Genomic DNA, 21,410 nt, shown 5'->3' on the forward strand with positions numbered 1-21,410 from the left:
CCGCTCCCAGCAAAATCGCGGTAAAATTTCAGCCACAACCACGTCTCACGACTGTGAGATAGGTATATATATATATATATATACACAACAGATACAAATATTTTAAAATATGGGAGAAATGACTATTTTCATGATTTATTAGATTTTTATTTAGGCTTTTCAAAAAATATCCTGATTTTATAGTATGAAAAATTAATACGGAGCGTTCCTGGATATTCTATAAAATATATTGCACAATAATAATAATCATTATTAACTATCATAAGTAATCAACGGCAATAAATCGATTTCTACACAGAGAGAAATTTCGGGAGATTTATTCACAGCACTAATCCTTGATTTTAATATGCTTTGCCGCGAGAACTAAGATCTCGGAACCCTTGCTTTTAAAGCATAAGTCTCGGAGTTTCAGGCATTAGGATACGCCTCTTCGCTCTAAGGTCTCGTATTCTATGCTTTTATATCACAGAGTCCAAGATTTTAAATCACGTAAGAAGTGTAGATTTAAAATCAACCGCTTCTGTGAATAAATCTCTTAAAATTTCTCTCAATGTACCTATACTTAAATCTTCCTAAGTATAAAGTTAACAAATTGAGCCCACATTATGAAAAGAATTGATAATTATTTTCGAGTTTCATCTTAAAATAGCAATGCAGTGTGACCGGAAGAAACTTGAGGGACGGAATTTGAAGTAAACTTTAAAATCCTCAACTCTAAAATAATACACTCTAATTTTGATTTTTTTGTTTAACTTGTAGTTTAGGGCAGGTGTAAGAAAATACATTTTGCGTATTTTTAACTTTAAATTGATGAAAAAAATCGTCTAAAATTTGTAATTACTTATAAAATTTTGTTATACGAATTCTAGTAAAGAATGATAGATTCTATTAGATTTTGTTTTGATGTTCTACAATTTTTTTTAAACTAATGAAAAATTTAATAGAAACTACAGTTTCTCGACAGAATTTGGTTAATTTTACAAAATTATTGCCGTTAGAAATTTTTACAAAAATTACATTTTCTATTCGTTGTTAATTTTTGTCTTCCACTATAAAAATAAATGTTCACACTATAAACAAATTTTTCTATTGTTTTATCAAAAAATAAAATTGAAACTATGCAAAATTTAAAAGAAATAAAAATGTATTGTTAGAATTAAATATTAAAAATTGAAGTCGGTAAGACTCTTGTTCAAATTGGTGTCACGTGGGTGTCACGTGACTCAGACGTTCTTATTATTATCTATCTATGTGACGATGTGAAACTCATGATAAAGAGGTTAGGCCACAGTCTGCTGTCAATTATAACTATTTTGATTTGATAGCTTCATTTGTTAAGGTTTATGTGATAAAAAAGTTCTCCTGTTGTAATATTTGGTTTAAGAGTCAGTGGTGTGTTGCAGAGGAAAACAATAAGTGCAATTATTAACACACTTTTAAATCGTACATATTTACGAATTGTTCAGTACACATGACTACATTCAAATACTTTTTCAATGAATTCTTCATACAAAAGTTTTTTTTTTAAATGCTTTTATAATGTTTATAATGTTTTTTAAACAATATTTTGCGACTACTATTTTCGATGTGCATATATAATCATGAGAAAACATCGGCATAAAAAAAGATATTTGAGAATCACTGACACGTGAGCTGTGATTGGTGGAAAATCCGAAGCTTTTGTCGTCAAAGGGCCCCTCCAATCGACATCGTGATAGAAAATTTATCTTTCAACATTAAATTAAAAATAGTTAACAATATGTATAAAATATTTTATGGGCGTTTTTATAATTAGAATTGTATATACTATAAGATCCATTTATTGGAAAAATAATATCTGACTTTGGAAACAAGCCTATTTAATGAGTAAATAGAAACATGCTACAATGTAATTTAAACTTTTTCAGAAAGAAGGTCACGTTGAAAATTACACAGCAACACAAAATCAAGTTGTCGGATCTGGGTATCAGACACATGTACCCCTATGTATTTTGATGCTCTGAATTCAAATCCGTCTTCAGAATTTGTCCAGCGGCTCTAGGTTTAGCCCTAACCTTAATAAAAACCTCAAAAATGGCTAAATAGCTGTTTCTATCTATTGGCCCAATTTAGGTCACGAGTTTGAATTCAGCGTATCAACATACATAAAGTTGAGTCAATTTTGACTGAGACTTTAGGTTTTTGATTTTTCTCTTCAAATTTGTTGATGTAAAAACAGCTATTTAGCCAATTTTGACGTGTTTTATGGGGGTTAGGGCTAAACCTAGACCCGCTGGACAAATTCTGAGGGCGGATTTGTATTCAGCGCATCAAAATACATAAGGTTACATGTGTCTCATATCCAGATCCAAAAAATTTTTGTGTGTGTGCCTGTGTTATTGTACTTTGTGCTATTTTATTATCAAAATATATTTGCATTAGAGTTTTTCAGTTGCAAAAAATCAACAACGTTTAGAAATAGTAGAAAATTAAAAAAAGATTGACTAAAAATAAAATTTTGTTGTTAGTATTCAGACACATTGACCAGAATGTTTCTACATTGACTGAAAAGATTTTTAAAGAAGTGAATGCTCAACTTGATTTATTATAAAAAATAAGTTATGAAAACGACAATTTCGCATCTTGAATCGTAACTATTTTTGAATATTTTTGTACATAATTATAATTTTTGAAAAAAGAAACAAATATTATAATAACTCTACTCACTTCTCTGCGATTTAGAATAACAGTTTGTATGCATCCAACGAAGCTTGACTTTGTTTTCATTTTTGGGGAATAAATTTCCGAGGATGGAGCGCCACCTAAATAGAGATTCAGGGGCAGCGACAATTGGGTAAAAGCTCCTGGTGTCAGAACTTCTTGCGCAGGTTCGTCCTCAACCTCCAAGGAAGCCAGACGTCCGGTCCTTGAGACTCGTACTTCCACCCACTCGCCTAGTTTCACAGGCGATTCACTCCTGCAACAGAAAGTCTCATTTAAATCCCATAAAATTTGCATCTTAGTAATTAGGAAAAGAAAAGAAACAATTTTCCTCGCAATTAAGTTCAAGAAATTAGGAGTTATTCAGAAATAAATATAATAACAGTGGATTCTTTATCTTCACTTATTTAGCATATTTGTTTGGATTTTAGGAACCTAATTATTATGATATTTTTAAAAATTAATAAGGGTTGATCTGGGTTGCAGAATTTTTTAATGTATGCATCAAAAATTAAAAGCAATCCAATTTAGAAGTTTCAATAATTAATTCGCTTTAATTTAATTCTATAAATTGCAGGGCTTTTATGGAAGGAAAATTCGTAATTTAATGTTAAGAAATTTAAAGACGTAGAAAATCAAACAACAAATTTGAAAAATTGTATTTACATATTGTGCGAAAATGTTATGAGATTTTGAAGCTTAAAGCATTCCAAATTTAAATAATAATTTTTTTAATTTCTGGGCGTTCAAACGTGAAAGATTTGATGTTTATAACATCCATTTTGAATTATATAAAATTTGGGACGTTCAAATTAAAAAACTTTAAGACATAAAGTATTTAAATTTCAAAACTTATAACTTAAAAAATTGGACAAAGCATCTTAATTTTGGCCAAAAAGAATTACAATCATGATTTTTAAAATTTTAGGATGTCTTAATTAGATAGATTTAGAATGAACTAAAACTTTGAAATTTAAAGGTTTAAATTAGAAATTTGGAAACTCGTAACTTTGAAATTTGACTTTATAATAGAAAGCATACAAATTTGAAGACTTCAAAAATAATTATTTTTAAGATACAAACATAAATTGTATTGAATTTGGGTGTTCAAATTTAAAGGATTGAAAATTTAAAGTATCTTACCGTAAATTCCTGGACATTGGAACTTTAAGTAGGTGAAATTGATGGAAATTAAATTTGCAAAATTTCATATGGAAATAATTGATTTATTTGTAGATTTTGTAATTTAAGAATACTGCTTTTATAGGATTTAAAATTTAAATAGTCAATATTTAAGGTTTCGTAAAGATAAAAGTTTATATATTCTAATTGCTTGAATCTTAAGACCTCCAAATTAAAAAAAAACACGATGTTAGATGTGTTCAAATTGAAAGCTTCAACACTAAAATTCGTATTGATTGACTGATTAAAAGTTACAAAATTTGAAAATCTGATCTTTAAGATGTTAAACGTAGAAAAATTATAAACTTAAAGGCTTTGAAATTAAAAATAGTTACCATTACAATAATAAACATTTATTTTCATTTAGTCTCATTTGTTAAGATTCAATTTTCCGTATTTATTTACAATATCAGAAAGAAATGATATAGAAATGTAAATATTATAGAAATTAAGAATTATTAAGAGACAAAATTAGAATTATTTCTTAAGCCTGATTGAGAATTCATCTTTGAGGGCTCTAAGGTCTAAACTTCCCTTTGAGAAGTTTCATTATAACCGTCCGACCGTAAACTTGCTTATACTACTGCTGTGCGTTGAGGCTAGCTAATCCTGAGATGAAATTATTAATAAGGCCTTCCTTTTGGGGATCTGAAAGGGGCCTCTGCAGTTTGAAAGCGAATTGAATATTTATAAATTTTCAGCGAATTGCGACTAATTGTTTTAGAGGGTCTCGAAAATTCATGAACGTGAATAGCCCCTCTACACAAAAACCTGCTTAAATATTTACACGTAGCACACTACGGCTTCTACATAATAAAAATTTGATTATTGAATTAATATTTCATATAAATTGAAAGGGGTTCAAGTTGTGAAGTCATACATTTAAAGACTTACAAGTGAAGATCATTAGTATTACATTTCATGAAATTTAAGTATTCTAATTTATTCCAGACATTTAGTCCCTTTTAACTTTTTCGAGTAGATAGTTTGCGATTTTCGGAAAACATTTTGTTTAAATATCCTGATTTAAATTCAAAATTTGCTAGAAATGAACACTATACGTCCTGGAAATATTTTTGAAATAATTTAAAAATATCGTGTTTCGTATATTGACCCTTCTCATTTCATTTTTGGTCAAAATGTCAACAACTTCTATTTCTTTCAATTTTTCTAGGGTAATTTTTTTTTGGATATTTTGTTCTAAAATATAATAAGAAGGATCAATCCACGAAAAAACTATTTTTGTCATGTTTTTTCAGTAATATTTCCGGCACGCGTATTACATATTTCAAGCAAATTTGGAATTTTCCTTAGGATCACTAAATAGACCGTTTTAGCCAAAAACGCGCTCTCGCTATAGGGTTTTATTGTAAGCAGATATTTTTATGGCTTAAAATGTATTTTTCAACAATTTTAGTCGAAAATTCAAATATTTGGTTAAAAATGCATGTATTTTGTTGAAATTTCATATTTTTAAAGTAAAAAATAATTCGCCTATTTTTCATTTTAAATTAAAATCTTTCTTTTTTTGAAAATTCAACTACTTTATTGAATATTCTCTTTTGGGGTTGAATATAATATTTTTGAATGAAATTTAACTAATGGTTGAAAATTGAAGGTTTAAAACTTTAGGAACCTAAGAAAGGGTCAAAATTTCAGAAGAAAACTTTATGTAATTTATGCACCTCCTAGTTAAATCGGAAAAAGGTCTTTTTTCATAAGAGACACCTGGACTGATTGTAATTTTCTAGATTATTTCTAGAAAATGAATTTTTTTGGATTGAAATTAAGACTTTCAAGTTTAGATCGTAAAAGTAGTTTTGGACCCACTTTTCAAAAGCCAAAACTTTCCTTCTATAACAATTTTGATTATACTCTCAACATTTTAAAAATTCCATTTGATATTGGAATTCAATTCTCAAAGGAAGGTTTCTAAAATCTCAGGATCTTCGATTACGACCCTTATGCTTATTTTTTTGTATCCCTTTGTATACCCTCTGAATTTTGCAGAACATTAATGAAATTTTAACGATCTATCAGGGAAAAATTGAATGCCAGGTGAGTGTTTGATAGCGTCGGTCGTTGTGAATCGACGAGCTGAATATTCATGAAGGGAATCAGCACTGGTGCATGCACGTGTCATCACACACGTAGGGGTAGGTCGGAATGTCATGCTGAGAGAGGGGTAGCATGTAATCGGGCCATGTTCGATCCAACTTTCATTTATCCTTTTATTAGACCATAAATTCATAGAGTTGCGGTCAATGCACACCCGTCTCTCATATACGGTTTCCTTTTTCATATCCGTATCCATTGCACGAACTATTAATTGCCCTACACGAATACAACACTCTGATTTATCACCCCCTACTGGCTTCGAATTAGTAAATCGGACATTGGCTTCCTCTTTTGATGACGTTGATCACAATGATCATGTCATTAGTGAATTCGATTCCAATAGTTCATTAAATGAACAGAGTTCCCAATAGAAATGAATGAAAATAAGTCATAGTAGGCGCCGCGTATACAAAACAGGGTTTCTCAGTATATTAAGACATTAATTAAGTCATTCAAATATCCTACTCTCTAACTTCAAATTTGTTCTCCTACTTCCCCTTCCCTCTTATAAGAAGTTTTTCTGTAAATATTAAGACCAGTCGAAGTGCAATTGTGTTAAGACGAGAAGTTTAAGTCTTGAGAAGTTAACAAAATTTTTTCTAAAGAAAGTTATATTACCAATTTAGGGCTTTAATATTTTCCAGGGTCAAGATTACAAAAGTTTTAGTTTGTGGATTTTTTGTCCATTGTACTCCAACCTCTACAAACTACGGACCACACAGGCAGGGCCTGCGATTTCCAGGAATCAGGTAGCTAGGCGGAGGCAATAGTCCAGGGAACGAAGATCAAAAAGGTGCCTTTTCACCACAAAATTTTAGAATGAAAACGAGTTATGCCTTGATGTAGTGTTCATGCCTGTATATTTGCAGGCAAAAATATTTGTTCAGAACGAATTGCGCAATGTTCAAAGTTGGCGAAATCAAGTTTTTGGGAGATTGTGATCAACGTATTTATTTGCGAAGAAAAAAGTTCAATCGTTAATTAAAGGTGTCACTAAGATTTTTAAATTGATAGATCGCACTCTGAAATTGTTTGATTCGTTCCCTCAAACAGTAATATAAACCGGTAAAAAAAGGCCGTTTGCAAATTCTAGTTATTTTTGCGAAAAGTGCATGTACATCCATCAAAGTCTCTGAAAATCTGTGTTTTGTGAAGCTGAAAGTATATGCAAAATTCGAGCATTTTTTGTAACATTGTTGAATGAATATTAAAATTGAAAACTGATACTTACATTATATCGAAACATTATTTCAGTAATTGTTCAATTAGTGAAAATATCACAATGTAAACTTACCTTCCAAGCATTAGACTGCGTTTTCTGAGTTTTTGATGCAAAATTCATAATTAGCACAAAAAGCTAGCTGAATATAAAAAAACATATCGATATGTCTATTCTTTCATGAGATACGTCCAATTGTTACATTTTGAACGCGTGAATTCTATTTCAGCGTTATCGGCTGTCAGGCGCGCGAAATAAAATTTCTTCACTTTTATGGCTTTGTGACAAGCTAAAAAAAGATAATCCCCAACAAAACAACAGTACCTTTTTTAATAACAAATAGCTTTTCTCAAAAACTCTTTATTATTTTGAGCTCAAATTTTGCATATGCTTTTAACTTTATGAAACACAGATTTTCAGAGACTTTGATGGAGGTACATGCACTTTTCGCAAAAATAACTAGATTTTGCAAAACGGCCATTTTTGCCGGTTTGTATTACTTTTTGAGGGAACGAATGAAGCAATCTCAATGTGCGACCTACAAATTAAAGATCTTAGTGACACCTTCAATTAACAATTCAACTTTTTTTCGCAAATCAATACGTTGTTCGCAATCTCCCAAAAGCTTGATTTCGCCAACTTTGAACATTGCGCAATTTGTTCTGAACAAATATTTTTGCCTGATAATTTTCGTGATCATTTTCGTGAAAATGAGTGATAATCGATTTTCATAAAAAAACCCATAAAAGTCATGGCTTTTTGCGTTCATCTAAGCCAATATGCACAATATTGCTAAATATTTTGAAAAAAGTTGTATAGCTCATCAAGTTACACATTTTTTTGTTTTAAACATGTTTATCTGCGAGTGGCAGTTTTCGCGAACATTAGTGATACATAGCTTTTTATGAAAAAAACCTCAAAAATCAAGGTTTTTTGCGTTTAGCTCAGCCAATACACTAAATTTCGGAAAATATTTCCAATAAAAGTTGTAGATCTCATTGAGATGCACATTTTTTGTTTTGAACATTTTTTTCCCGCCCCCTCCCACAGGACCTAGAGAAGGGGTAGGGGTTTGAACTTTATTCCCGTGACCAGTCTGAGGGGTGCCTTTCCGTCTCTCACGGCACCTGGGAAAGGGGTATAAGTTTGACCTACATTATTTCTGTGAACAGTTATAAGGGTGCCTTCCTGCCCCCACGGGACTTGGAAAAGGGGTAGGGGTTTGAACAATATTATTTCTGTGATCAGTCACAGGAGAACCTTCCCGCTCCTATGGGATCTCGAAAAGGAGTAGGGGTTTGACCAACCTTATTTCTGTGACCAGTCAGAGGGGTGTCTTCCCGCCCCTCATGGGATATGGAAAAGGGGTAGGCGTTTGACCAACCTTATTTATGTGACCAGTCAGAAGGGTGCCTTCCCGCCCCTCATGGGATCTGGAAAAGGGGTAGTCGTTTGACCAACATTATTTCTATGACCAGTCAGAGGGTTGCCTTCCCGCCCCTAATGGAATCTGAAAAAGGGGTAGGCGTTTGACCAACCTTATTTCTGTGACCAGTCAGAGGGATGCTTTCCCACACCTCATGGGATCTGGGAAAGGGGTAGTCGTTTGACCAACATTATTTCTGTAGCCAGTCACAGGGGTGCCTTTCCGCTCGCTGGAAATGGGTGGGGAGAAATGGTAGGGATTTGACCAGCATTATTTCTGTAATTAGTCACAGAGGTCCCTAATTACTCTTGTCGCCACTTGGGGGTTATTGCCACGGTAGTGCACAGTACTGAAATAGTTGATCGTTAGATGTATCACTAATTGTCTCGGAAACTATCACTCGTGGAAAAAAAATTATTTGAAAAGAAAATTTGTATCTCAATGAGATCTACAACTTTTGCCTGAAAAAAGTTTGCAGAATTTTGCGTATTGGCTAAAATAAATTCAAAAATCCATGATGTTTATGGGTTTTTTTACATGAAAATCGATATATCATTCATTTCCTCGGAAACTATCGCCCACAGAAAAAAATATTCAAAACAAAAAATATGACTCTCAATCGAAGCTACAATTTTTGTGAAGAACATTTTGCGAAATTGTGCATATTGGCTTAGATAAACGTAACTACGATTTTTATGGTCTTTTTTATGGTTTCACCGTGAAGATGGCCTAGTCGTCAATTTTAAGTATCAAATTTGTAATCAGCTTATCAAAGTACATAAGTATGCAGAATTTAAATAAAATCGGAGAATTGAACTATTCGGACTGCACCAAAAATTTTTAGCAAAAAGATTAAAACTAATTATTTATAAGTATCTAGTGAACTGTTGGCGATTGGAAAAAAAACGATAACATTTTTAGATTAGCCACAATAAGAACATAATGGTTGCAGTTAAACAAAATTATTAATGCATAAAAATGCGAATTAATGATGACGCTCAGAGGTCGTAATAGTGTTTTGTTGCTGGTGTCCTTAAGTTCGGGTAGAAGACGAAAAATTGCGACTTAAGACCAAAAATAAAGTGCGATATCAGAAAATGAGGCTGGAATTGATTGAAAAGTAATATTGCCTTATTCAAACTACGGTAGGGGCTAGTCACTAAGAAATCTCAGATTGCTGCGCTGGAAATCTTAGAAAAAGTCTTTGAGGGACTCTCGAAACTCTTAGAAATCTTGGAAATTTTCTGCTAAACGTGGAGCATTCACATCACGATACATTCACACGTTTGTGATGCATACGCTGCTTCGATGAGTCGAACTCACGGCCGACTCTATCCGAACGACGCCGAGCTTAGTCGAGTCTGATTTCTCCTCGAGAGTCCTGATTCTGAGAAGTTTTGGAAATCTGGGAAATTTCAACAATCTCAAAGAAATCTTAGCACTCTTTATGCGGATTCGATTGAGACTACCACATTTACAGATTTAAGATTTCCAGATTTCTCAGTTAGTAGCTCCTTGAAACTACCCTTAGAAGGCAATGAGTACCCTCTTTCAAGAATAGAAAGTTGAATTCTGTTTCTTTGTTATTTTTGGACGCATTTTTTACGATACTTGTTTTTAATTTAGATATTTATGCGATATTTCTAAACTCATTCTAGGACTTTTCTCATGAGAAATTGTGTGAATAACTGCGAAAGAGGCAAAATATAGAACTAGGTGTAGTTAAAAAAAGTTTAAGGGTAGTATTCTATTACTGGTACAAACTTTATCTTTTAGAAGGTCATTTTTAGTCCGTTAAGCATGAAAGTATCTGAGGTGCATCAAAAAACCACACTATAAAATTTCAATCTACTAAAGAGGGCGGTCTTTCTACTTTTGAGGGTAGTATTCTGAATTAGGGTGACATTATTTTCAGTTATGCCTACTATCATGTTATTATCATACTCATTGCTTTTATATAAAGCATGTGTTATTTTTACAAAAAAGAAATAATTAACCCTTTTTAACGATTAAAGGCCATGGAACACGGGTTAGGTATTCTTTTTAATTTATAAAAATTTGTGAAATTATGAGTAAGATTAGTGCAACGTTAAATGGTAATTTTACTATTGATGTAGGTTTTTTGACCAGGGAAATTAATAGTTTAAAATGTTAATTTTGTTTGTCTACTTGGTCCTAATCAATATTATTATAATATTGATTAATTTTTTTAAGATTGTGAAAAAAAACGCCCTCTAGCTCCGCTGGGATATGAGCCCAGGTCCTTCAGATTGCCGGTCTGATGCTACGGAGAGACGAGAATATTTTTTTCATAATCTCCTTACAAGCAGAATGTAAACGTCATTTCTTGTACTTGTAAGATTTTTCTTTCTGAACATGAATTCATATTTTATTATTGATGTAGGGTTTTTATCATGGAAATTAATTAATAGTTTAAGATGTTAATTTTGTTTGTCTTCTTGGTTCTAATCAATAATGTTATAATATTGATTAATTTTTTAAAATTATGAAAAAATGCTCATAACCAAGCGGAGCTAGAGAGTGTTTTTTTCACAATCTTAAAAAAATTAATGAATATTATAATAATATTGATTAGGACCAAGTAGACAAAAAAAATTAACATCTTAAACTATGTTAAATGGTAATATTTGTGCTATTATGGATAAACCTATTTGCCTTTTTTAAATATTGCAGCATGACAACAACATTGCTGCAATATTGTGTGCTTTCAACGTTTCTTTTAAAGGTTTGTGTATTTAAAATGTAAAATTAATTTTTAACATTTTTGCTTCTAAATATTTCAGCTTACTTTCAAATTTTATCATTCTGAAACTAAATAGCTTTAAGGTTTTAAGCTTCAGCTTTCAAGTTCTTGAATTTGGAATACTCGAAAGCAACATAGCTTAGAAAGCCTTTAATTTTATCATGTTGTAATTTGAATAAAGCGCATTGTTTTCAAAGTTGAAAATGTCGAAATTTAAGTAAAGTCTTAAAGTCTCAAAATCGAAAAGGTTTCTATTTAAAAATTACAATAATGAGACATTTTTAATCGCATTTAAATTGGGGAGGAGTAGATTATATCCGCACACCTCAAAAGCCTTAAAATTCCAAGTTTAAACTTGGAAGTTTTAAATTTTAAAGTTTAAAATTTTAATATTTGAATTCATTAAATGGAAAAATTTAAATTAGGACTTTTAGCTTTAAAAATTCTTCATTTTCAATATTTAAATTCGAAGTTTCGAAGTTTAAAGATTAAAAATTTTTGTGTTTTCACTTTGAAAGTTCTTAAATTTTGGCATACATTTCTGACTTAAAAGTCTTAAACTATGAAAGCTTTTTATTAAGCAATTCTCTAATCCAAAGTTTTTGCGTAAAATTCGAATGTGAATCTTATTAATTTCGAATCCTTTAAATTTCCGAATATACATTAATTTAAAGCTAGAAAAATAACACCTACAGAAATCATGAATTCAGGAATCTCAGGATGTTCCACAATTTCCAGTTCTCAACTACAAGTTTAAGAAGTATTTGAAGTGGCAGAAATTTATTTAATTAAGCAGTTTCATGAGTAAAATACTTGAACATTTGAGGTCTGCTCATTTAAATTATTCTACTTTTCTTAATCAGAAGTTTTATTCGGTTATATCTAGAAAATTCAGATCAATTTGTCAAATTTAAAGAACTTGTGTCAAATTCTTTCTGATTATAAATTTACAAACCAGAATGAAGAGCAATTTTTAAGCTATTCAGAGACAATTGTTTTACAAATGAGAGTATATAAACCGGTTGTCGTATCCTCGTGACGTAAATATAAAATACAGCAAGGAGAATTTCAATTTCCAGGTAATATATCCTGTTGTGCCGTAAAAGTTTCTTATCTCACGTTAACTGAATTTAAACGAAAACTGTACACCCTTCTCCGGAAGTATTTTCCTCTGACATTATTGAAAATTGTCCAAAGAAAGCTTCATCAGATGAACACGTAGAAGAGAACGTAAGAAAAATAAATGAAATTTTGTCTACAGATTGGAATTGAATCAAATTTTAAATCAGGATTATCTTCGATTCTGTTAAAGAAAACCAATTAAAGTTATTTTCTTTTTAATTAAATAACACATATGAGATTTATTTCGCTTTTTTCGTTGTGTTTAAATCAGTTACTTCAGGTTACAATTTACATGTATAAATTGGCTGGCGGACCAAAACTGGTTATATCCACTGAACTATTTGTCTCATCTGGCTGGGAGTATAAATAAGATATCGAGGACAAATCGATTTTCTGAAATATAGATATACTCTGAGAGCACTGAAATGTAAAATCATGACCAATATTTTCTAACAGCCTTGGTTACCTCTCGTATAGAAAGAATATTTTAATCATTGTTTTGCACTGAACCAACGCGACGCGACGCAACGCAGTCCTGCAAAAAAACTGCCTCTGGACAATTCAATTTTCACTCAAAACCACTAAATCGATTTAAAACTTTTTTTTTGTAATTCTGATAAATGAATCTGCATATTTACAGCGGAAAATGTTCTGGAGAATTGTATGCACTTTAATTGAAAAACAGTTGCAAATTAGACTAGCAATTGTGGCTGAAAATTGATTTATCCAGACACTTTTCTGGTCCCACGGCGTGACGAGCTGTTATTCAAAGAAAATATAAACGCTAGTATTCTAATTTGAAACGGTTTATGAAAACATCCAATTTTCGCAAAATTCTGAAATTAGAAGCCATTAAATTTAAAAATGTAAAAGTTTAGGGTATCATTTACAAACTATAATTTACCTTAAAGTTGCGGGTCCAGTTCCCAGATCGAACGTGAATTCAACATGACCACCAGATAGATAGAGTGCAATAAAATCACCAGTAGCATCGCTGTGGTGACCATTATAGAGGATCACACCATTGCGCGCTGTTGGTTTGAGAGTGACGGTCAATTCTAACCAGGAAAGCGACGTTTCCGCTAATCCCGGATACCGTAAGTATGAGGAACCATTGAAGGACGGCACCTACAGAAAATGACGTTCTAGTTAATTGGAACTTGAGTTTAAACCATTTTATGAGAAAATTAGATTTAGAATCATCAGCACTTCTTTCCAATCAAGTTCACCCTTAAAGTTAAATTAAATCTAAAGAAAAACCTACAAATACTTGCTTTACATCCTTCTTTCTTACTAAATCATTTTTTCTAAATTGAAAATTAAATAGTTAAAATTATTTCGGAGATAAATGATATACAATTAAGGTATGAAAAAAAAACTGTATAAAGAGAAAACAGTTCAATCCACGGTCCAAGGCTTCTAAACACTAAAAGGGTTACTTTTTTGCGTGTAAAACTGACAAGTTTGAAGATTGTTTTCCTCAATCTATAGAAAATGACATAATAAAGGTTAAAATATGTCCCACCCGTAGAACGATATTTTGCTTGTTTTACAGTTCTTTACCAAATTTCTCATAAGAAAAATCCTGGAATGACTTCAGAAATAATGTATAAATATTCAACATTTCTTCAAATAGTTTAAAAAATAATCTGAGAAAATTATCACTGGAAGACCGTGTTCAAATTTCATTATTTATAATTGTAATTAAACAATATATTTAAACCACAATTAAGCTCAAATATATATTTATAACCTAAAGTACACTTTTAAACTGTTCTAATTTTTACAATTACTATTGTTACAAAGACTATTTTTCGGAATAGTTCAAATTAAACTCGAGATAAAAGTAAATGAATGACATGAGCATTTCAGCAGGAAAAAATAATTTTGTCTATTAAATATTCTTGAAATATTGCTTAAAAGCAAATGGTGTATGAATTTTCACTCAAGATTTTACATGATAAAAAATATTATATATATATATATTAAAAATTTGTCATAAGGATAACCGGAGGATTTCACCGGGAGAGGGGGCTTATCTGAAAAATTGCACCCGCTCCCAGCGAATTCGCCATAAAATTACAGCCACAACTACGTATCACGACCGTGAGATAGGTGGTTACAGTCTGTAGTAGAACTAATACGACGATCCGGCAAAAGTTTCGTGCACCCTAAGAACCAGGAGCGATCCAAGAACTACCGCCTACTGCATTTTTCCCGCAAGTGTTTTAGCATATTGTTGACACGCATGGATGACTTTCAGGCGATTAACGAGTGAAAGCTTGGCACCTCCAAGAGCGCTGATGATAAGGACGATTAGTTTAACAGAATATTCCGGGTACAATCGTTGCTACTCCCTTATAAGGCCTCTACACTTCTCTTTCTTTTATTCTCCTTGGCTATGATGTTTTTGTCAGCTGGTTCCGAAAATTCGATAACGAACATGGTTCGCTTCTCGAAGTCAAGAAGAACCATGTTTGGCCTCGAGTGTGCAACAGAAACAATTGTCGAGCATATAAAGTTCCAGTATATGCAGCACTTTCCATTCTCGACAATTGAATCGATTTCCCTAGGAGCTTTTAGAGGAGTGATATTACGGTTAATGCTGTAAGAAGGACAGAGATGGTAATAAAGCACTCTTAGTGCCGCATTGTGCCTTTAGATGTAGGTCCTTCCCGCATGAATTGGACAATTAGATAGTATGTGACCTAAATGCTCGGGGTGTGCATGGCACGCCCTGCAGCTATCATCCGGAATGTTTTGTCACAAAATGTGGCGACGGTATGTTGAGGTGGAAATGACACCGTCTTGGCATGCCAAAATGAAACCCTCTATACCAGACTTCAATCCGAGCGATTTAAGGAAAGCAAATGTTAGCTCACAGGGCATTGACTGATCCTCCACACTTCTGTGGAAGATACCGTGCATCCTCTTATCGAGGAGCTGTTCACGAAAGTTTTTCTCTTGTGCTTTCTTAATCCGGGCTTTCAGGAGTGAGTACTCGAGATAGATAAGATTTGATACATTTTGCTCACCCCTAATACTGAAGTTGAGTCCAAGTGCTTCAGCAGCCTCCTCCGCTGCTTTGTACAGAAACGCTCCTTTGCCTACTTCTTCGTGATTCCTGACCATTTCAAGAAGAGGGTCTCTTCCATTTGCGACTCTATGTGCTGTATCCAGAATAATCCTGTTGTGAAGACATTCCAGACGCAATATTCCGCGACCACCTCGACGGCGTGCGATGTACAGTCGCGGAACAGAAGACTTAAGATGCATGCTTTTGTTCATGTGCATAACCTTTTTGGTCCCGATATCAAGGGATCTGAGCTCGTGCTTCGTCCATGGAACTACTCCAAATGAATAGAGTACTACCGGGACGGCAAGCATGTTCGTTGCAGATACTTTGTTCCTCGCCGACAGTTCGGAATACCAAATTTGCCAGATGAGACGTATGTATCTGCTTCGGAGAGTATCCTTTATAAATGTAACATCCTGAATGCGGCTCTGTGGCACGCCCAGGTATGTATAAGTCTTTCCAGCGCAAAGGTGTCGTATAGCGTTTCTATCAACGAGCTAAGGATGTTCAGGGATGCCATTAAGTTTTCCTCGCTTCAAATAAACCTTGGCGCATTCGTCTAACCCAAATTCTATTCCAATTTCCTTAGTATATCGTTCGACAATCCTTAGAGCTAGACGTAGTTGCTCTTTGTTTTTAGCATAAATCTTAAGATCGTCCATGTAAAATACATGATTGGCCTTGTACTTTCGATCTGCAGGTTTGCCGCACAAGCACCCGTCGGAATGGCGAAGTGCTAGAGATAGTGGCAATAATGAAAGGCAAAAAAGGAGTGGGCTCATGGTGTCGCCCTGAAAGACACCTCTCTGAAAGGTGACCTTGTTAGTTGTCACACGATTTTTTCCAGATAAGATAGTAAATCTGGTTTTCCAAAGCGGCATCAATCTCTCTGTGCACCTAACGATTTACGGACGAACCTTTAAGCTTTCCAAAAGACAGATGATAAGTCTATGGGAGGTCGAATCGAAAGCTTTCCGATAATCAATCCAGGCCATCAATAGCTCACGCTGGTAGAATGCTGCATCTTTGCAGACACATCTATCGATGAGCAGGTTCTCTCGACATCCCGCTACGCCTTTCTTTGAGCCTCGTTGTTCATACATTTCTTGCCACACAGGTTAAATTGCCCGAACAATCCTATCATTTAGGATAGCTGTGAATATCTTATACAGTGTGATCAGACAAGTGATTGGCCTTTAAATCTTCGGTTCAGCTAAGTTGCCTATTTTCGGCAGGAGTATTGTGCGCCTTTCCACCAACCACTCCGGAATCGGGTTTTCCGACTTTAAATATGAGGTGAAAATACGCGCCAAATGCTAATGGGTTGAAGGAATTTTCTTCCACCAGAAGATTTTGATACAATCTGGTCCCGGTGCAGAATAGTTCTTCATTCCTCTTAATACTTTTTTTACCTTCTCGGTAGTGATGGGTGGGCATTCTTGATCAGGTGTTATAAGGGCATCAAACAACTCCTTGAAGCTATTTATATTTTCTGAATCTACATCCAGTTTATGCTGCACTTCGTAGACTTTTCTCCAAAATACTTCGACCTTCTCTGGTTTGGGCGGGTGGTCGACCGTAACAATATGCTGCCTGATGGTCAGCAGCTTTGACTTGTTAAGTGTGTGATAACGGGTCCGGAGTTCGTGCGCGAATTTTCGAAACTTGGCGGTAAATTCCTGCCAGATATGATGTAGTCAATCACACACTGCATGCGGGACGCGTACTGTCTTGCCCAGCCTATCTTTATGGCAAGTTGATGCATTCGTCTTTTGGTCTTATGATCAACCGTTGGTTTTGATTTACGGTTCGCATCGGCCAAAGCTGTCGCTGCATTATACACACAATAATTGATAGCCCAGAGGTCGGATTCTTAGGAAAATTGTCCATGAAGCTCGTCATCCATTTCAGCTAGATTTAGGCTTTAGAGAAACCTTAGTGTTGATGTATCTCCGGTTCATAAAGCATCGCTCTTCCTCTATTGGATGCCTGTCCGCCTGTCCGCTTCTCTTTCTCTGTTGCCGGCTTGTTCTAGCTGTGGTAGAGTAGGCGTTCCGCTTACATAGCCCCTTTTTCGAAGTAGTTCGGCATAGTTTCGCAGACGTTGCTGCGAAAAGTGCGATAGCTCCGGGTGTTTCTCGCATCACAGAGTATGCAGCCGTGCCATGTAACCCCGTTTAGGGGCCACACTCGCAACGCAGCACTCTAGCAAGTCGTGATTTAGTCGCTCCATCCACCTAAAGGTCCCGAGATTCGGCCGATCCATCGCAATGAATCCATTTCCATTAGCTCCCCCAGCTCTAGAGTGGTCAGCATTGTTGGCAGACCCATTGTCGGGAGCCTTGCGCGTTCTGTTGTTTTGAACCGCACTTACTACAACTATGTTTGGTGTTGTCATTGCTGTTTCCACAAGAAGTTAGGGAAAGGGGTTCGCCCATCCTTGTAGAGCCCCGCATGCAAGGATAAGGCTGCGTACTGTGAGAGGTCGCCCTGTATCCCAGAGTCACCGTTCTAGACATCTCACCAAGGTGCCATTCAGCTTTCGGCACAGTTTTCACACCTCCGCTTGAGAGTTAATTCCTTCGGGATCATCCCTGGACAATTGTCCGCGACTGCCTATTTATTTTTGTAACCATATTCAGCAGAAACCCTTGGTACAGGGACCCTCTATCCGCAACCCGAGGACGCGTTGTTTGTTTTGTAAATGATTTTAGATGAGTATACAGTTTAAAAGTTTTTCTTTTTGGTAGTAGTATTTTTTGTTATATTTATTAATCAGAAATTAGGGCAGTATTTAATAAAGTCGATACAAGAAACTTCTTCTTTTCATGTGATGGTATGGTATTTGTCAATTTTGTTAACAATTCGTTTATAAAAAATATAACTTTGATTTAAGATGTACAGCAAATATGAATGTTGACTATAGCTTTCAAAACGCTTCAAGGCCATGTGACGACTGGGTCACGTAATTAGATTCCTACCTTCACAACATTTTTTTATTTCCTAACTTATTTTCACAGGAAGCACGACATTCAGTTGAAAATTCAGGACACTAAATATGCAGCACTAAGAAAGCTGGGTCTGGTCCTAAATTTTAATAATTATGAAAAAAAAAAATTATTTATAAAAAAAAACGTTTTTATAATTATTCAAATTTAGGACCAGACCCAGCTTTGATAGTGCATCTTATTCATTATCCCAAATTTTCAACTCGATGTAGTACTTCGCGTGAAAATAAGTTAGGAAATCAAAAAAGTGTCATTAAGGTAGGAATCTGGTCACGTGACCCACTCATCACATGGCCTTGAGAAGAAAAATGATTATTTTCACAAATAAATACTTACTTGTGTTATTTGTTTATACTACTTGTTATAAAAATAATAATTTTAAATTTTCCCTATAGTTTTAACTCACGATATTCATTCTGAAGCACTATCAAAATACAGAGTAAAAAAAGCGTTTACACAAGTGAAACAATATACAGTGTTATCTTTATGTAATAAACTGTTTTTAAACATTGTTAATTAATTTATTAGGTAAAAATATTAATTAAATATAAGTGTTAACTGGGTTCCGACCGAACTTACTAAAAAGAATGTAAATTTTCCCAAATGAACGTTCCTTTGGGGCATTTGTTTACTGTATTTATATATTTGTTATACAAAACTTAACGTATTTCCGTGCTCACAATCACAATTATAATACAAAATATGACGCATTTTAGGAAAGAAATCAGTGTTTTTAACATTTACGCAATATATACTGAAGTATTAACTTATAATAAATTATTTATGACAAGCTGCTTGTGAATTCAATTAATTTTTTACGTTTCTCAGCATAAATTCTCATTAACAGCGAGTTTGTTTAAGTAATTCTCTTTTAGATAAAAAATAATATTTTACTTAGAGTCCTTAAACTTCTTAATTTATCAATTAATTTTTTTGTTCATCAAGATTTAAAAAAATATTTAATGACCAAATTGGCAACTGAGCGTTTAGATTCAATAACTCATCGGCCGATGCTGCGCAACGCTAAAAGTGTTGTTCCCGGAACGTAATAAATGTACATTTTCAATTTTCTTTTTCTCTCTCTCTCTTTCTATATGTAGACTTTTAAATATTTATGTGGATTATCTCATATGATATTTAAATATATAGGACCAACCGTTTGGGCGTTTTCAAGCATCAGGTGAGATATTAAATGCGAGTGCTCAATTGTTAATCTTGTCCCTATATTATTCTATGTATTGTTGCAAAATAATTTTATTGGAAAATCAAGAAGCTTAAGAACCCCACAAACTACACTATTAGGCTTTATTACGCATTATTCTGCATTATTTCGTATTATTACGTGATTATTAGGCGTAAAGTGTATAAAGAGTAATATGCTAGTGAATTCCCCCTTTAACTTTAGTTTAATGTTATTAATGTAGTAATAATGTTTTACTAAGATGTTAGAGAATGAAGCTGTAACTTAGATCGCTCTTTTTGAAGAATAGAAAGTTATATTTTTTTATATTTTCAGACGCAGCTTTAAGGATGCTTAGGGTTTTAAATGAATATGCATCATAACTTACAATTGAAAAATGCCAACGTAAAAACCAACGTATCTTAAGAGTTGCGTCTTAAAAAAAAGAGATTGAATAGAACTTTCGATCATTTAAATTAGCTTGTTTCACCTTCTGAGATTAGGACTTTATATTAGATTAGATTATTTTCAGTGATATTACTTTTTAATAAGTCCCAGACTGATTTTTGGTCATCCCTGTAAAAAAGTTCGTCACTTTAGGAAACAGACGTTATTTTACAATTTTTTATTATTGGTGGTTCAAAGGCCCAAAACCGGACCTCAAACCGTCTTTAAATAATAAAAGAAAATATTTAATATTTATGCAAGGTTTCTGGAGTCCTTCTAGGATTTTTCTTATAAAAAATGATGTGAAAATGGTGAAGGAAGCAAAATATCGTTCTAAGAGGTAGGTTTCAAAAAGTTTAAGGGTAGTTATCGATCACTGGCATATATTTTTACTATTATAAGGTAATTTTTAATCACTGAAAGTTAAAAATATCTAAGCTGTAAGAAGCAAGGACATTATAAATATTCAACCCGCTATATAGGGTGGGGGTTTTCTTCAAATTTTAGAGTTGATGGGTCATTTTTACAAAAACAAAAATAATTAACACTTTCTAACGTTCGATGATCTTGGACCTCAGGTTAAACTTTGTTTTTTAATTAAACAAAAATTCCCCAATTACCTTTACATAAAATAAAAAATAGGCGGGTAAGGCATTTTTAACAAAATATTATATTTTTCCAGCCACCCTAATGTTAATGGACATAAATTATTACATAAATTTGAAGTTTTAAAGCTCAAGTTTACTAATTAAAAAGCTTTGAAACTATAAGCTAATTGAAAAAAATTAAAAATAAAAAGGAAATAAAAAGCTTCCAAACTCAAATCCAAATTGCAAAGTTGTGCTTGAAACTGAAACCCAATTATTTTTTCAATTCGTTCGAAAATAATATAAATGTATAAACGTAAATACTCAATCATTCTGTAAAGTTAAAGTTTTAAAGCAGAAGCTTCGTGTAGTCTGTAAACTCAAAATTAGGAGCTTTACAACTTTATAGCTATATATTACGAGGTATTTTACATCGTTCAAACTTTATATCATTAGAACTTCGCGTCTGAAAATATGGATCGTTCTAAGTTTGAGAATTCAAACATTTAAGTCAGGGAAATTTTAATGAATCTGAAATTAATATTTCCAATTAAATGCTCAACAAATATTAAAAAAATAAA

The 21,410-nt window shown here is 33.3% G+C and overlaps 1 protein-coding gene across 1 annotated transcript in view; it reads right to left on the minus strand.

Annotated features, from left to right (window-relative positions):
* Positions 1-21,410, minus strand: part of LOC117180832 (pikachurin) — a 421,131-nt gene that overhangs the window by 7,130 nt on the left and 392,591 nt on the right. Inside the window, exons 10-11 of the mRNA XM_033373361.1 lie at positions 13,436-13,659; positions 2,707-2,956 (exon numbers count right to left, since the gene is read on the minus strand). Coding sequence (XP_033229252.1) covers positions 2,707-2,956; positions 13,436-13,659 — 474 coding nt within the window. The remainder of the gene's footprint in view (positions 1-2,706; positions 2,957-13,435; positions 13,660-21,410) is intronic.

This window comes from Belonocnema kinseyi, chromosome 9 (assembly GCF_010883055.1).
Source record: "Belonocnema kinseyi isolate 2016_QV_RU_SX_M_011 chromosome 9, B_treatae_v1, whole genome shotgun sequence".
Lineage (NCBI taxonomy): Eukaryota > Metazoa > Arthropoda > Insecta > Hymenoptera > Cynipidae > Belonocnema > Belonocnema kinseyi.